Consider the following 15,972-nt stretch of genomic DNA (forward strand, 5'->3'; position numbering starts at 1 on the left):
CACGCCCCCCCACCCCCAGCAAGGCCGAGGGATTTGCGGACCATCCCCTGCCCCCAAGGCCCTGCCCACAGGCTGTCTCGGCCTCCGGTTTCCACCCACGAAGCACACTTCAGAGCTCTGCTTTGCCGCGACCCCTTGGCCAGTTACCATCCACCGGCCTCAGGTTCCTCTTCCAGACGCCCTCCCCGTGGCCCGCAGGGTCCTGCTCTCTGCCTGCCCTCCCCTCCTCCAGCTCTCTCCCCCTCGCTCGCTCTCCCCCAGCCACGCGGGACTCCTCACGGTTCCTCCAGCACGCCAGGCATGGTGCTGCCCCGGGACCTTTGCACATGCTGTTCTCGCTACCCGCAGAGCCCTTCCCCACAACGCACAGCTCCCCTCCCTCAGGCCTGTTTCACTCCGAGCTACGTCTCCTGCGGCAGAAATGGACCTGGCACACGGTCAGCCTGTAAGGGATGTCGGGCTGGACGGGCCAGCTCATAGGATAGTTCCGAGTGTGAAATGTGGTCAAGCACGGGACCTGTTTACCCCAGTGCCGGGTACCGAGCAGGTACTCAACAAACGCGAGCTTCGCATCGTCCGGGCGGGGAGAGAGGAGCCCGGTCTCGCCTGAGCAGGGAGGGGATGCGTCACTCTCCGGGAGGGACTTCCCTTGATAAATTAGGGCCAAAACGCGGATGGATACAGGGTGTCAAAAGACCAGGGGGATCCTGGCAGTGAGATGCCGGCCCGGGGGGCTTGGGACAACCCAGGGTGGCTTCCTGGAGGAGGCATCCTGGGCCGGAGACCACAGAGCCAGGAAGTGGCAGGGACGGGATTCAAACCCAGACCCAGAGCCTGTGGACGGGGTGGGCTGACGGTGGGTAGGGGCACAGGCCGGCAGAGAAATGACCTCTCAACCCGAGCTAAGTCTCCCCCCTGCCCGCTCCTGGGACAGGGGCCCCAGCTGCACGCTGGTGGAGACCCAGTTGGCCGTTCCGGGCGCTGAGCTGGGAGGAGGGAGGGTTCAGACACAGCCCGATGACCCCCAGGTCATCTCCTTGGAGCAATCGCGTGTTTACCAAACAGTTGGGGAACAAAATGCGGATGCCCCCCAAACTCTGTCCTCCCAGCCAACGCTTCCCAAAGGTGGCACGGGAGGCGGGAACCCCTGGGTGGGCCCCTCCCCTTCCCACAGGGCCGCCGCAGCACAATGATGGCCGAGAAACCCAGCAAAGACCATCAGAGTGCCCGTAAACACCGGAGTCAGGTCCCGCCCTCCTCTGCCCACAGCCCTCCAAGCCTCTGCCCTCCCTGGGGGAAAACCTGAGTCCTCCTCCCGCCCCTGGCCCCCATCACCTCCCTGTCCTCCCCTCTTCCCTTTCTCCCCTTGACTCACTCTGCTGCAAACACACGGGCCTCCTCACTGTTCCTCCAACACACTCGGCCCGCTGCTGCCCCAGGACCTTTGCACCGGTGGTGCCCCCTGCCTGGAACGCTCCTTGGTCTTTGCTTCTATCTCACCTCCTCAGACAAGTCTTCTTGGCCCCTTCGTCCCCGGTTAAAAAATATACACCCCTCCTCCTGCCCTCACACGCTCCCCATCCCTCAGCCCTGTTATGTTTTTCATCCCCTACTAACACCAAGATGATTTCCGTCTGTTTCTTGTTTATCGTCTGTCTCTCCCACTGTATTGTGGGGTCCCCGAGGGCAGGATTCGTATCTGGTTTGCTCCCTGCCGGGCACAGCTCAGCAAGGGAAGGAGCTTGCCCACCCAGGCGTAGGCAAGGCTGAGACTCAACCCCAGGACCTTATCTCCCGCTCCCCCCACTCCCAGACTTACCTCGACCCTTTATCTTTCCCTCCCCACTCTGTTCCTGTCAGACTGATTCCCCCACCGCCGTGCCTCTGCCTGAGCCCTTCCCTCTGCCAAAATGCCCTTCCTGTGTGCCATTCTGCCCATCCTCACCCAGCCTGGCCCTCCGGGAGCCCCCAGCCGCACCAGGGGAAGAGAAGGCAAGGTTGCCTGTGGCCCCAAGTGCAGGTGGAGGGGGCTTGGGGTCCCAAGAAGGTGGACTGTGGACTGTCAGAGCTAGGCCACTGGGGCGGAGTGAGGGAGAGCTTCCTGGAGGCGGCGGCATTGGAGCTGGGGCTCCACAATGGACGAGTCCGAGCGACGGGTGGGAGGGCACGGCCTCAGCAAAGGAGTTTGGATATTTGGTCTGAGGGTGAGTGGGAGCCATGGAGGTTTCTACGCAGGGGCAGGGAAGTGAATCCGGCCGGTGGGAAGTGGTCCAACCTCCCAGAACCGCCCCTGGGCCGGGTCCTAGGGAAGCCAGGGGCCACCCTGACCTCACCACATCACACTGTGGTTTCCTAACACCCCACCCGGCCACAGGGGAGTCTCGGGGGCGGCTGAGAATTCGGTGAAAGGATGGGAGGGCCCCCAGGAGACTGGCCTGTGGCCCTTCCCCTACCTCGCTCGGCCCCATCCGGACCAGTGCGGCTGAAGGAATCACAGCACGACGAGCCCCCGCAGGCCCGGGGAGGAGTAGCACTCCTTTCAAACCTTGAACCCTGGCTTGGGCCTTGCGGCCCCACACGCCTGAGGCCCCCCGCACCCTGGAACCAACACCCACCCCAACCCGAACGGAGGCCATAGGCCTTTGGACAACACAAAGCACCTTTATTCTGGAGCGTGGACCCCAAAGGGCAAATCACGTGGATCCAGCAGGCCCAGCGGATGAAGCTGGATATTCTCAGGGACTCCCCCCTCCCCCCACCCCGCCCCGTCCAGGATGTACAAGCTGGGGGGGGTGGAGGGAGGGTGCCTACTTTTCCAAACCCCCAGACAGCCGCTGGGCAAACTGTGTTTCTTTGGGGAGTTTTGATCCGCTTTTTTGGGGGGGCAGACAGAGGCACCCAGCTTGGGGCTAATGAGACCTGAATTGGGTTCCAGTCCCCCTGTGTCCAAGGGAAAGACTGGGGCGCGTCTGAGATCAGTGAAGCTGGTCTGGGCGTCTGAATTTAGCCCCCCACCCCCACCGCGCACCTGGGCCAAGGCCACCGCGCAGTCCGTTAGTGCATATTCATGGCCACTAGGGGTCAGCGGGGACCTGGGGGGGGCAGGGCGACCTCCCCCTTGCGGCCTGTTACTGCACGTGCATGGCCACTAGGGGGCAGCGGGGACCTCGGGGTGGTGGGCGGGGGGGGGGGGGGGGGGGGGGGTGCAGGGCGACCTCCCGAGGGCCGCGTCTGCTGCCCCGTGGCCCCATCTGGTCAGAAGTCCAGCTCTGGCATCAGGGTGTGCTTGGCGCGGCTGGGGGGCGTGGGTTCCTCCTTGGAAGTGTCGCCTGGGAGGGCTGGCCCGTCCCCGTGCTCGGCTTCCCAGGCTCTCTGCTGGGCCGGCCAGTCCAGGTGAGCCCAGCGGGGGTCAGGGCCCCCCACGACCTCGTCCACCAGAGCCTCCAGGTCAGGCGGGGGCGCGGGCCGCTCCACGAGGATGGGCGCGAAGGGCCCCACCAGCCAGGGCAGCGGCACGGCCTGCACCACGAGCTCCAGGAGCTCGTCCACGCAGGCGTGGGCCCGGGCCACGCTGCCCCGGCCCTCGGCCAGGGCGGCCGCGGGCACATCGCCGAAGCAGCGGGCGTCGGCGAACGCGGACTGCAGGGCGTCCACGCTGCGCCGCACCTCGGCCACCTTCTCCCGGGCGCTGGGGGGCAGGCCCCGCACGCTGGTCTCCAGCGCGTCCATGGTGCCCTGCAGCTCCCGCATCAGACTCCGGGACAGGACCAGCGTCTCCAGCTCTGCCTGCGGGGGAGGGGAGGGGCCTCAGCGTCCCCGACGGGCGCGCCCCCCCCCCCCCCCAGGACCAGCGCCCTGCCTCAGTTTCCCCACAGGGCACCCCGTAGGACCATCCGGCCAGCTTCCCCGTGGACACTCCAAACCGCTGACCTCAGCCCTTGGTTTGAGACGGCTGGAGCCCGGCCCCTCCCCTCCCCCCCCTCCCCGCCACCCTGGATACATCCAGAACGCCCCCTCGCACCCCCGCCCACCCTCTCGCCGCCACCCTACCTGGCTGCGGCGACGGCCGTTTTCGGGGGAGCGCTGGCTCCAGTCCTCCCAGAGCTCGTGCACCTTCCCAGGGCGGGCGGGGGGCAGTGGGTGTGGCCCCACACTGCATGAGGTTGATCTGAGGGGACAGGGGCGGGGGTGCAGCTGAGGATCCGGGGGCTCGGGGGAGCCAGGACCCTAGCGTGGATCTGGTCTCCATAACTATGTAGAGAACATTCTTCCCTGCAACCTTCCCCTGCCGATCCAGCCTGGCCAACCGGCCCGTTCTCTCCTCTGCTCTTGGCCAGACGCCGCCACTCGCGGTTCCCCCGTCGCTCAGACTCACTTCGGCCACGCTGGCCGGCGGGCTAGGTGCACTCCTCCCTCCGCCCCACACCCCTGCCTGGCTCATTGCAGTGTTTCCGAGCGGACGGAAGTCTTCCCTCCCTGCCTCCTGGCTGGGCAGATGCCCCAGCGCCTGGTATGTTTTTTCATCATGACCTTCATTCCCCTACTGCGCTTTGAGCGTCCTGACGGGGCCACTGTGCCTTCGGTGCCCAGGACGGGGCAGGTATTAGAAGACAAACAGGAATTGTGGTCCATCTGTACTCTGGGGTATTATTCAGCCTTAAAAAGGAAGCCCGTTCTGACACCTGACCTTGAGGACTTGGTGTTCAGGGATAGAAACCCACTCGGGCGCTCATCGGCGCCCTCTGGTGGCCGCTGCGGGGACGACAGCCTGGGACCCGGACGGAGCTGGGGGACCAGGTGCCGCTTGGGGGGCTGGGCCTGGGGGTGAGGAAGGGGGAGGGGATCTGTGGGCGGAGCCAGCATCCCGGGTGCCTGATGTGAGTGCGAGAGGCGGGAAGTCGAGACCTGACCCCCCCCCCCCCAGGTGAATGGAGGTTCAGATGCGGGAGCAGGTTGGGGGTGTCTGACGTCATCAAACTGAGCCAAGCGGGAGCTCCCGCGGGCCCCTGGGTGGCTCGGTGGGTTAAGCTCTGACTTCCGCTCAGGTCCCGATCTCCCGGTTTGTGAGTTCGAGCCCCGCCGGGGGCTCTGCGCTGAGCGTGCAGAGCTTGCTTGGGATTCTCTCTCTCCTTCCTCCCCTCCCCTGCTCATGTTTTCTCTCTCTCAAAATAAATACAGTTAAAAAAAAAAAAAAGTGGGGGCTCCGTGTTCCTTTGGAGCAGGGAGGGACACACAGTGAGGGCAGAGACTGGAACCTAAAAGCTGGAGTGGATCGGGATTGGTGGCAGGAAAGCAAGGGGAGGGGTGTTTTCTTTCTCTCCTGAACTACTTTAACTACCTGTAAATTCCAGCTCCTGCTGGCTCTCCCCCCACCGAAGCCCCTTCCTGTCTCCCCAGGCTGAACCTCGACCCCCCTGAGCTTCCCCAGACCCATGTGCCCTCTCCGCCCCAGCCTTGAACACACCGGGCTGGAGGCAGCTGAGCCCGGCTTTGCCTCCCCCGTCAGACCAGCTCAGGACCGGGTCCCCAGCTGGCACTCGATCCACGCTCACCGGCCCGCATCACGGGGGGGGGGAGTGAACAGAAGGATCTCACCAACTCCAGGGTCTCCTGCAGCTGGGCCAGCGTGTCCTGGGCGTGGTGTTTCTTCTGCCTCAGTTTCCCCAGAGAGTGTTCATAAGCCAGGTGGCGGAGCCGCGCCGACAGGGAGCCCAGGCGCACAAAATAGCCCTGTCGTCTCCTCTGCTCCTCCACGGACCCCACTTCCGGGCCCTCGGCCTCCGCTGCCAGGGCCGCTGGAGGACGGGACGGGGTGGGGGGATGGGGGTCAGCATGGCCGCCCCCTCCACGTCTGCTCACCCTCCTTGTGCGTTGACGAGCCCGCGGGCTCCCAAATTTATAGTTTTCCTTTAGGGACATCAACTCATTTCCCCAAACCCTATGACGTAGGCACTATCATTAGCCCCATTTACAGATGAGGAACACTGAGGCAAGGGACGATGAAGCCCCACAGTGTGCAAGAGGCAGACCTGGGATTCCAACCCAGACACTCTCAGCCCCTCTGTGAAACGGTCTGTTAAGAATATACTATGGGGAGCTGGGTGGCTCAGCTGCGTAAGCGTCCGACTCTTGACTTTGGCTCAGGTCATGATCTCATGGTTTGTGAGTTCGAGCCCCGCGTCGGGCTCCGCGCTGATGGTGAGGCGCCTGCTTGGGATTCTCTCTCTCCCTCTCTCCGCCCCTCCCCCATTCTCTCTCTCTCTCTCTCAAAATAAACTTTACTACACTCGATCTTAGCCAAAAGGCCAAGAAGCGATCTCTCAAAATAAACTTTAAAAAAATCCTAAAAAAAAAAAAAAAAGGGTATGCTACAAACGTTCGGCACACAGTAGGTGCCTCATAAATGCCTCCAAGCCTTTCTGCAGAGGAGGGAGTGCATCGGCATGTTCTTCTCGCCCCCCTAAAGCAGGGGTTGAGAGAAGTCAGATCGTCTCTGGGGTCAGAAACAAGATGTAGAAAACTGGAGAATGCTGTTTTTTTGTTTTGCTTTTTTAAGATTTTTTTCTTTTTTTTAAGTAATCTCTACCCCCAACGTGTGGCTCGAACTTACAAACCCAAGATCAAGAGTCACATGCTCCACTGACTGAGCCAGCCTGGAGCCCTGTGACAATGGTGGGGCTACGGGAACCGTATGAAGGGGCAGATGCCGTTCAGCCCAAGTGTTTAGTTTTTGAGGACCAGCCACAAATCAGGACTTGTATTGAAAATCTGATTGTTAAATGCACACGATGCACTGAAGCATTTTAAAGGCACTGCTTAGGCCAGTGTGACCATCGGAGGGGACACCAGTTTGAGACCGGGGCCCTCAAGTCTGCAAGCCCCGTACAGCCCTAGGGTCTGCGTGGTCTGGTTTCTCGCAGGGGGTGGGGCGGGGGGCCGTGGGAATGCCCGGGGGGGCTCAGGCCTGGGCTCCAGCCCCGGGCGGTTCCTCCTGAACTGCTGTGCGGCCCCGGGCAAGTCCCGGGCTTCTCTGATCCGTAACCTCTGGGGATGGGGAGTGGGCAGAAGGATTCGGGGGCAGGGTGGGCGCGAGCCGGGCTCACCGAGCTCGTCCTCGGTCATGGGCAGGAAGTGGTCCACCAGCTCCTCTGACTTGCCCAGCACGACATCCACGGCGTGGCTCACGGAGCGCTTCAGGTCCACACTCCAGCGGCGGCTCTGCCGGGCCAGGCCCACCACGCCCGTCACACTGCTGGCCACCGTGTCCTTGGCCGAGGTCACCACCTGCTGAGAGGGGTCCCCTTCCAGGTTTGGGCTCCCTTCCCTTCCCTTCCCCCAGCTCCTTGGGGCCGGGTGCCCAGGGTCCCTGGCCCTTCCTGGCTCTGGGACTCAGTTTCCCCTCTAAAACATGGAGGAAAGTAAGAAAGTTCTCCCTTACAGGGTCGTGGAAGGCGTTACCAGCACCACCTGGCACGTGTTAAGTGCTCAGTAAACTCGGGTGCTGTTTATTATTATTACTTTTGGGTTTTTTTTCAATTTCTTTATTCTACTCTACTTCTATTCTATTCTATTCTATTCTATTCTATTCTATTCTATTCTATTCTATTCTATTCTATTCTATTCTTAAATGTAATTTATTGTCAAATTGGCTTCCATACAACACCCAGTGCTCATCCCAACAGGTGCCCTCAATGCCTGTCACCCCTTTCCCCTCTCCCCCGCCCCGGGTGCTGATTATTTTAATCTGGCCGGTGCAGTCCCGACCGGTCCGGTCCCGGAGGAGGTTACCCTGCTCCTTCCCACCCCCAGCCCCCTCTGGGTCCCCACGGCACCGTCTCCGAAGGTTGCTGGAGAAAGGGCAACTTCTCTTCCAGTTTGTCCAGACCCCTGCAGGCGAGATTGTTCACGGAGGCCACTGGAGGGGGGAGAGTCAGGGAGTGAGGGAGGGACATGTAGGGAGAGGCAGAGGGAGGCCCGGGCCACCCTGGGAGGGGCTGGGGACCCTTAGGGTGTGGGTGGGTCACCAGGCCGGGCCCCACCTGCGCTTCCCTCCCTGCCTCAGCCCTGCCACCTGGCTGCTGCCAGCACCAAGGTGACTCCTCGCCCAGGGCCGGCTCAGATGCCCCAGAGAGCAGGCTCAAGGTCACGCACACTGGCTGAGAAGGAGGCGGGGGAGGCCTCGAGCGGAGGAGGTGACCCCCTTCCTGGGTCAGACGTGAGGCCAAGGGTCTTGTGCCCCCCACCCGTCTGTCAGGTTGGACCCCTCAGCTGATCACAGGAGTCCGGGGGTGGGGACGTGGGGCTCAGGACACGCAGAGGCAAGGACAGAGAGGCAGATGGGGAGGGAGATACCTGAGGTACGTCAGGCCACGAGGGAGGGCGTCGGGACACAGAATGAGGGGGCCACAAGCAGACAGCTAAGGGTGGAGGTCCAGGAGATCAAAGGCAGGACCCAGGGACGCGGTGGCGGGGAGGGGGGGTGCTCACGCTGGGGCTGCAGGTGGCTCAGGAGCGGCTGGGCGTGGTCCAGGGCACGGGCGGTCAGGTCACACACGCAGTGCTCGGCCAGGCGGCAGGCGGAGCCCAGCAGCGGGTGCCTGTCCTTAGCGGCACTGTAAGCCTCCAAGACGGCGGCGCACGTGGTCCTGACCAGGGGCAGGGCCACCACGCGCTGCACCACGTTCTGTGGGGACGGGTGGCATCAGAGGGGCCCGAGGGGGTGCGGGGAGCTCGGCCGCCCCTCGGTCCGCTGCCCTTCTCTGGGCCGGGTTGAGGGGCGAGCGAGCGGGTGGGCTGCACGCTTAGCTTGGGGCTCCGGCCTCCCCATCTGTAAAATGGGTTTCTAGAGCCGGGAGATTCAAGGAGCCGACGTGCGCGAAGCGCGGGGAACGGGGACCGGTGCAGAGCATGTCCTGTGATCGCTGTCACTCGTGCTGCTGCCGTTGAGAGTGCCGAGACGGTGGGAACAGAGACAGACCCGGGGGCAGAGACCCCGAGGTGGGGGAGGGGGAGCCGGGTGTGGCGGCAGAGATGCTCCCCACCCCGGGCCTCAAGCGCCCCTCTGGGAGGTGGGTAGCGTGTGCCAGCAGCCCTCCCCCGCAAGGTCCAGCAAGGATGGGCATGGGAGGGCGCCCCTGGCCCGAAACTGTCCCGGGAGGGACAGTCCCCCCACCCCTCCCTGTGCCCCTGTCCTCGGGAGGGGCGGCCCCTCACCTGCCTGTCCTGCTCCCACAGGCTGTCTCTGGGGGGCCGCACAGGCTCATCTTCTGACATGTCGGCTGCAGACATCCTGAGGGGCAGGGCCGAGTGGGAGGGCCTTCCAGGCCTTGGGCTCTGTCCCGCTGGGCTTTGCGACCTGGGCAAAGTATTGTTCCCTCCTGGAACCTCCGTTTCCTCAAAACAGAGTTATGATAGTACCCTTCCTCGCAGCGTCGTGAGGGACACGGACACTGGATGCACAGGGCTCTGCACACACTAGGTGCACACAGAGAGCCTCTGGCAAGGTGGGGACATTGCAGGGGTTCAAAGCATGGGCTCTGGAAAGAGAAAGACTGGGGTTCACATCCTGCCGTTACCTGCTGTGTGACTTCGGGCAAGTGCCTTCCCCTCTCTGAGCTCTTTCCTCTTCGGCAAAGGAGAAGAGGCCCCTTACCCCTGCGCACCCCCCAGCTCCCCCTCCCCTCCCCTCCCCCCCCCCCCCGCCCCCGGACAGAACTGCACAAGCAGCCCCCTGCAGGGGTGGAGGTGGTAGCTGCGGGATCCCAATAAACCTAAAGATTGACAGGGAAACTGAGGCACCCAGAGGTGAGGTCCATGCTGCTTCCAGGACCACACATCTGAGCAGGCTCAGAGTGGGGAGTTCGACCCGAGACTCCCCGCTCGCTCGAAGTTCTTCCCCTCTCCTACCCTGTGCCCTCAGGGCCCTGGTCGCCGCTCAACTGGGTCCTGAGCTTTAGCCAACTGGGCCAAGGGTCTCGGCCACCTGCTCCAGCCCTTCACCCCCCGCCCCTGTCACGCCACTGGGTCCTCTCCCGCCCACCGGATCAGGAGCCCCCAACCTGCGGGGTCCTCCCGGACGCCCCCACGTGGCACTCACCCGGGCGCGCGCAGCCACAGCCCCCGGACGCCGCCGCCGACCCCCGACTAGGGCTCGAGGCTCCGCCCACCGCCGGCCCCGCCCGCCTTATAGCCTCTTGGAGGGGGAGGGTGGGGCCTTCCCTACTGACCAATGGGGAGAGGCCGTGCGGAGGCGTGGCCCGGGGGCGGGGCTCCAGCGACCCAGCCCACCCGCCCACCTCCCGGCGCTTCCCTGGGGTTCTCGCCGCCGGCGGTCCGCGGTTGTCATGGTAACTTGGGGGGCGCTGGATGCCCCAGGATTGGACTACTTCCGTTGACCAGGTTTGGCCACCCGTCACCCTGCCGTTGCCACGCAGACGGTGGAGGGCGATCACAGCCCCCACCCCGTCGCTGAGGAGTGACTTTGGGCAAGTCTTCAAGGCGTTTTTATTTGGAAAAATCTGCCGTGGAACTCAGCCAGGATTCAGGCCGGCCCGTTCCCTTGGATCCCCATTTTACAGATGAGCAAATTGAGGAATCCGATTCAAACCCCTCTCTGCCAGACTCCAGGCCCCTCCCTGGCTTTCGTCATCATACCTGGAATGACCACCAACGACCCTCCTTCCAGGGAGCTGAAAACACTGGGCATGTCCCCCAAACACCCAGGGGTCCCCCAAGTCTGACTCGGGCTCCAGCATGCCCAGCCCTGTGTCAGCAGGTGGCTCAAGGTTGCAAGTTGGGAGAACACAGCCTTCAGCTTCGCCCAGCCTGCTCAGGCCTGCCCTGGGTGGCTATCCCCCTAGGTTGTCACCGGCCAGCATGATGAATTGTTTGGAGACCTGAAGCATCCAGTTTAATTTAAACCTTCCCCAGGACACAGCTGTGGCAGGAATCCGCCGGTCAAATGACACTCTGGGCAACGGTCAGGGTTTTATTTGGAGTTAAGTCCTGGATGGGGGGAGGGAGAGGGGAAGCCACAGGCCATCATATCCCAACTGCAATCCCTTTAGAAGCTCTAGAAGCTTGTGTCCTGCGCCCCCAGGCCCTGGGTCTCTCCTCTTTCTTCCTTCCTTCTCCTTCCTCCTGGAGACCTAGGAAGTCAACTTGGGAGATGCCTGTAACGCCCAGTCCCTTTTCCACAGTTATGTATTAACCCCTCCGTTCTGACCCCAAACTGAGTGATGCTGGCTAGAAGGCACCCCGGCCCCAGGCCCTGCATTCGGAGAGCCCCTCAAAGTGGGGGAGACAGAGCCAGACAGAGACAACCCCAGTGTGGCCAGGGCTGGGCCAGAGGGAGGCCGTGCAGGCTGGGGGCGCCTGGAGGCCAAGAGATCCGGAAAACAGGGAAAGGCTTTCTTGGGACAGGGTACCAGGAGGCCAGAGAGCCCAAGGCGGGTCCAGCCAGCAGCTCTGGAAAGCTGGAGGTGAATTCTTTGCCAAGTCGCAGGCAGCGTGCTCCCAGGCCTGTCTCCCCAGCCCAGCCCCGGGCCTCAGTGGGACTCAGCTGCAACCAGGAGCGTCTGGCCCTTCCAGGCTTCGGGCCCAGCGCAGCGCGTCGCGTTCCGAGAGAACATCTTGTCTTTATTGGCCACAAGCCACCCGTAGAGGTCTTCCAGGTTCCCGTCACAGATCCAGGGGTTACCAGAGATGTCAAAGCCATCCTTCATGTCCCGGGCGGGCTGCCCCAGGGATGTCCAGAGCCCCTTAGGCGTGCCGGTAAGCAAGTTGTTGGACAGATCCAGGAAGCCCAGCTGCCGCAGACCCCGGAGGGCGCCCGCTGCCACGGCGGCCAGCTTGTTGTCACTCAGGAAAAGGTAGCGGAGGTCTGGCTGGGGTGCCAGGAGCCCCTCGCCAAGCACCTGCAGCCTGTTGCCTTCCAGGTGCAGCCTTTCCAACCGCAGGGGGCCTTTCAGAAGGTCTGGGGGCAAAGCCTTCAACTGGTTATTGCTGAGGTCAAGGATGCGCAGGGAGGTGACGTTGGCCAACAGCCCCGGGGGCAGGGTCTGGAGGCGGTTTTCGGAAAGGTCCAGATGCCGCAGGGCTTTCAGGCCGAGCAGCCACGAGGGCTCCAGAGCCTCCAGCTGGTTTTGCTTCAGCACCAGGGTGTGGAGAGCACCCGAGGCCTGGAAGAGGCCGCGGGGCAGGCGGGCCAGGCGGTTGCGGGTTAGATCCAGCACCTGCAGCAGAGGTGCGGGCAGCAGGAAGTTGGGCGAGAGGCTCTCCAGCTGGTTGCTGGACAGGTGCAGCTCCTGGAGGCGAGCGAGGCCCCGGAGGGTGTCGTCTGGCAGCCGCGTGACGTTGAAGAACTCCACCACCAGGGAGACGGTGTCGGCCGGGAAGCGGCGGGGGATTTGGGCAGGGGGGTGGCAGGAGACGGAGCTGCCGTTGACCGCATGGGACACCACGCAGGCGGCACGGTTGGGGGCGACCTCCTGGGCGGAGGCCGTAGACAGCAGCAGCAGGAGCAGCGTTCTAGAAAGCTGGGGGTCCAGGCCTCCGGGGCTGCGGGCAACGACAGAAGAGACACCCGGCTTGGTGAAAACGTCCCCAGAATCAGCCAGCCCGTTCCTGTCTACCACCTGGGACCATGCCACCGCATTGGTCCCCGGGACGAGTGCAGTCACCTCCTGTTCCTCTTCTCGCTTCCACCCTCACGCCTCACAGCTGCCAGAGGTAGCTGTTGTTCCAGAGAGAATTCGAACTCTCTGAAGACTGCGTTTCTCAGTCTGACCCATAAGTGTTACCCACCCCCCTGACTGCCAGCCTTGCCCCAACGGGTTGTTCATTATTTACAGTCACATGGGCTAATTCCTTCTGCTCTAGCTTGTTTTCTGGGTCATTTCTTACCTCCCCGGCTCCATATGTTGAAGGCCGGGGCAGCGAACTCCTACTTGTCCTGCAAAGCCCCGGCTCCGATGCGCCCTTTCCCGTGAAACTTTCTCCGACTTTCCCAAGTTGTCCCCTCTGGGAAACTTTCTGCCCTTTCTGCCCAGCGCCGGCCAAACAAGGTTACTTGCTGTGTCCAGCTCTATCTTGCTCCAAAGTGCTCGAGGGCAACCCAGGGCTCCAAAGGGAACCCTGAACACGGAAAGTGCATCCAGCTTTGTGCAGATCGGAGCAGGCATTTGGCCCTGGGGTGGGGTGGTTTACAGGCGGCACCATAATCCTTCCAGGGCTGGGCTTCTGCCCCTCGCGGTCCCTCCGGCAGGCCTCCGGTGGGGTGTTGGTCGGGAGGCGTTGGTGGGCCTCCCGCTCTCTGTGTGGCCCGTGGAGCACTGCTGTAGCAAGGGTGAGTGACAGCGAGTCTGTCCACGGTTAGAGCCTGTCGCTCTGTTCCAGCCCGTGGGTCTACATCTCGCCCCGTGACCTCCATGCATCAGGTGGAACTGCCTGGAATCCAGTTCTGCCCACCATGGGCAGGGTGGGGGGACTCACCTGTGCTTTCGCTGTGGCCTCCAAGAAGACATGATGGCCTCCCTCTTTTCCGTCTGGGCTCGCTCAGCCCGGTGAGGTAGCCTGATACCTGCCTGGACTGGGGGCAGGGCCGCCCGCCCCAGGGAAGTCCTCACCCACATCCTGTTCCCGTTGGTGGCTGGCCCTGAGCCAGGCAGGGGAAAGGGGGGTGGTCAGGATTGCAAAACTGCTTCCTGGCAGGGGAGGGGCGTGCTCCCTTCTCCGCCTGCTTCTCCCTGGTGTTTCATCCCCCTGATTCCTGCTTTTGGGGGGTGGGTACTCCCAGAGTCTCTGGGGCTGAATCCTCACTTCCCCCCACTCCAGGAATCAAGGGTCACGTTTGCAAGGCTCCGTTCCTGGGCAGGGGAGGGACAGCTCTCTAAGCAAGAGCTAGTCTTTGCAATAAATCTAAGCAACCAGGAAGTTCAATGGAAGGAACAAAGAGGACTTGTCTTGAATTCATGACATATTGTTGTTGACCTTTTTTCTAAATGAAATAATTTCTGGGTGTTTTGTTTTGTTAATAGTAAGAGAGAGCGTGCAAGCAGGAGTGAGGGGCAGAGGGAGGGAGAGAGAGAGAGAGAGAGAGAGAGAAAGAGAGAGAGAAAGAGAGAGAGAGAACCCCAAGCAGGCTCCACACGCATCACAGAGCCTGACGGGGGGCTCAATCCCACAACCGTGAGAGCATGACCTGAGTCGAAGTCAAGAGTCAGACGTTCAACTGACTGAGCCACCCAGGCGCCCCCAAGTGAAATAATTTCTAAAAAATAGAATTCAAAAGGGAGTGATGCCTAAAGTCTCCACAGTCTTCAAACAATGGCCTGGGAGGGACTAAATCATGCTCCGGCTCCCAGATCTATAGAAACTGCTCTGTTTTGTGATCTTAGGCGAGCGGCTTAACTTTTCTTGGCCTCGGCTTCCACATCCGTGAAGTGGAACTCAAGTCTCCAAGGGCCCCTTCTGCTCTTTCTTTCTTCATCTGAAGGCTAATGAGCTATTTGTTTGGGGTCTCCCTCATTCCCTAAGAAATGCATCCGGAAGCTACAAATGTGCCTTTGAGAACTGCTTTGGCTGCATCTCACGGGTTTGGTTACTCAACGCTTTCATTCTTGTTGGGTTCTAAACATTCAGGGGTGATGTGTTAACTTTACATGCACCTGGACTTTGGTCACGCCTGGCCATGGCCCAGTCTCTCCACAGCCCAATCTCTGAAGAGTTTTGTCTCGAGTGGTGAGAATGAATGTGAGTTCTGTCTTGTGGGCATACAGATTCAGAGACATACGTGCAAGCTGACCGTGGCAGGCGTAAAGAAAGACGGGTGAATACCCTCATGAATACACAGGTACAGATACAACACAGAGACACAGACAAAGCAGGACAGAATAACAGACTCATTGAGACGGACACACAAAAACAGATATGCACAAAATAGACAAAGGACCCGAATAATAGTTTCCCGAGGAGGACATGCAGATGGTCAACAGGTACATGAAAGGTTCTCAGCCTCACTCATCCGCAGGGAAATGTAAATCAAAGCCACAATGAGATACCACCTCACACCTGTCAGAATGGCTATTATCAAAAAGACAGAAGGGGCGCCTGGGTGGCTCATTCGATTAAGCATCCGATTTTGGCTCAGGTCATGATCTGTGGGTTCGAGCCCCGCATTGGGCTCTATGCTCACTGCTCGGAGCCTGGAGCCTGCCTCGGATTCCGTGTCTCCCTCTCTCTCTGTTCCTCCCCTGCTTGCACTCTGTCTCTCTCTCTCTCTCTCTCTCTCTCTCTCTCAAAAATAAACATTAAAAAACTTCTTTAAAATAAAAAAAACTAGAAACAGAGTAGAATGGTGGCTGCCTGGAGCTGGGGGTGCAGGAAATGGGGAGATGTGAGTCTAAGGGTACAAATGCATGGTTACAAGACGAATACATCCAGGAGTTGTAACGTACAGCCCGGTGACTATCATTAACGTTACTGTATTACATACTTGAAAATTGCTAAGAGAGTAGATCTTTTGTTTTTTTTTTTTAAATTTTATTTATTTTGAGAGAGTGGGGGTGGGGCAGAGAGAGGGAGAGAGAGAATCCCAAGCAGGCTCTGCGCTGGCAGCGAAGAGCCCAACTCAGGGCTGGATTCCATGGACCTTGAGATCATGACCTGAGCTGAAGTCAAGAGTTGGACGCTTAACAGACTGAGCCACCCAGGCGCCCGGTGGGTGAGTAGATCTTAAATGGTCCCATCAGACACACACACACACACACACACACACACACACACACACACAGAAGTACCTGAAGTAATGGATGTTGTTAACATTTCATGGTGCGATATTGGCATGTATCAAACATCTGAAACTTACACAATGTTGTAGGTCAAACCTCTCACGCGTCCAGGAGAAGCTAGGCGATGTCCTCCTGGTGTTTCGCATTTGTTTACTAGGCTAACAGTCTCCTCTGGGACAAGGGG

General features: G+C 61.0%; 2 protein-coding genes across 3 annotated transcripts; both read right to left on the bottom strand.

Moving 5' to 3' along the window:
- Positions 1-2,787: 2,787 nt before the first annotated feature.
- Positions 2,788-10,210, bottom strand: PLIN5 (perilipin 5). The gene is given in 9 exon segments (XM_053897019.1): positions 2,788-3,786; positions 4,051-4,131; positions 4,133-4,168; positions 5,596-5,795; positions 7,104-7,284; positions 7,833-7,915; positions 8,488-8,683; positions 9,214-9,355; positions 10,097-10,210. Coding segments are annotated over 8 exon segments (1,383 nt in total). The 5' UTR covers positions 9,289-9,355; positions 10,097-10,210; the 3' UTR covers positions 2,788-3,255.
- Positions 10,211-11,186: 976 nt separating this feature from the next.
- Positions 11,187-13,626, bottom strand: LRG1 (leucine rich alpha-2-glycoprotein 1). Of its 2 annotated transcripts, none has more exons than XM_019430731.2 (2): positions 13,492-13,626; positions 11,187-12,558 (listed from the first exon to the last, which is right to left on the bottom strand). In XM_019430731.2, the coding sequence occupies exons 1-2, from the start codon at positions 13,521-13,523 to the stop codon at positions 11,547-11,549; spliced, it is 1,044 nt and encodes a 347-aa protein (XP_019286276.1). In that variant the 5' UTR covers positions 13,524-13,626; the 3' UTR covers positions 11,187-11,546. The 2 variants fall into 2 exon arrangements, with proteins under 2 accessions (XP_019286276.1, XP_019286275.2); XM_019430730.2 differs by lacking the exon at positions 13,492-13,626 and adding an exon at positions 12,904-13,466.
- Between the last annotated feature and the right edge of the window lie 2,346 nt (positions 13,627-15,972).

Source organism: Panthera pardus, unplaced genomic scaffold (genome assembly GCF_024362965.1).
Source record: "Panthera pardus isolate Hobbes unplaced genomic scaffold, ASM2436296v1 HiC_scaffold_8, whole genome shotgun sequence".
Taxonomy (NCBI): Eukaryota; Metazoa; Chordata; class Mammalia; order Carnivora; family Felidae; genus Panthera; species Panthera pardus.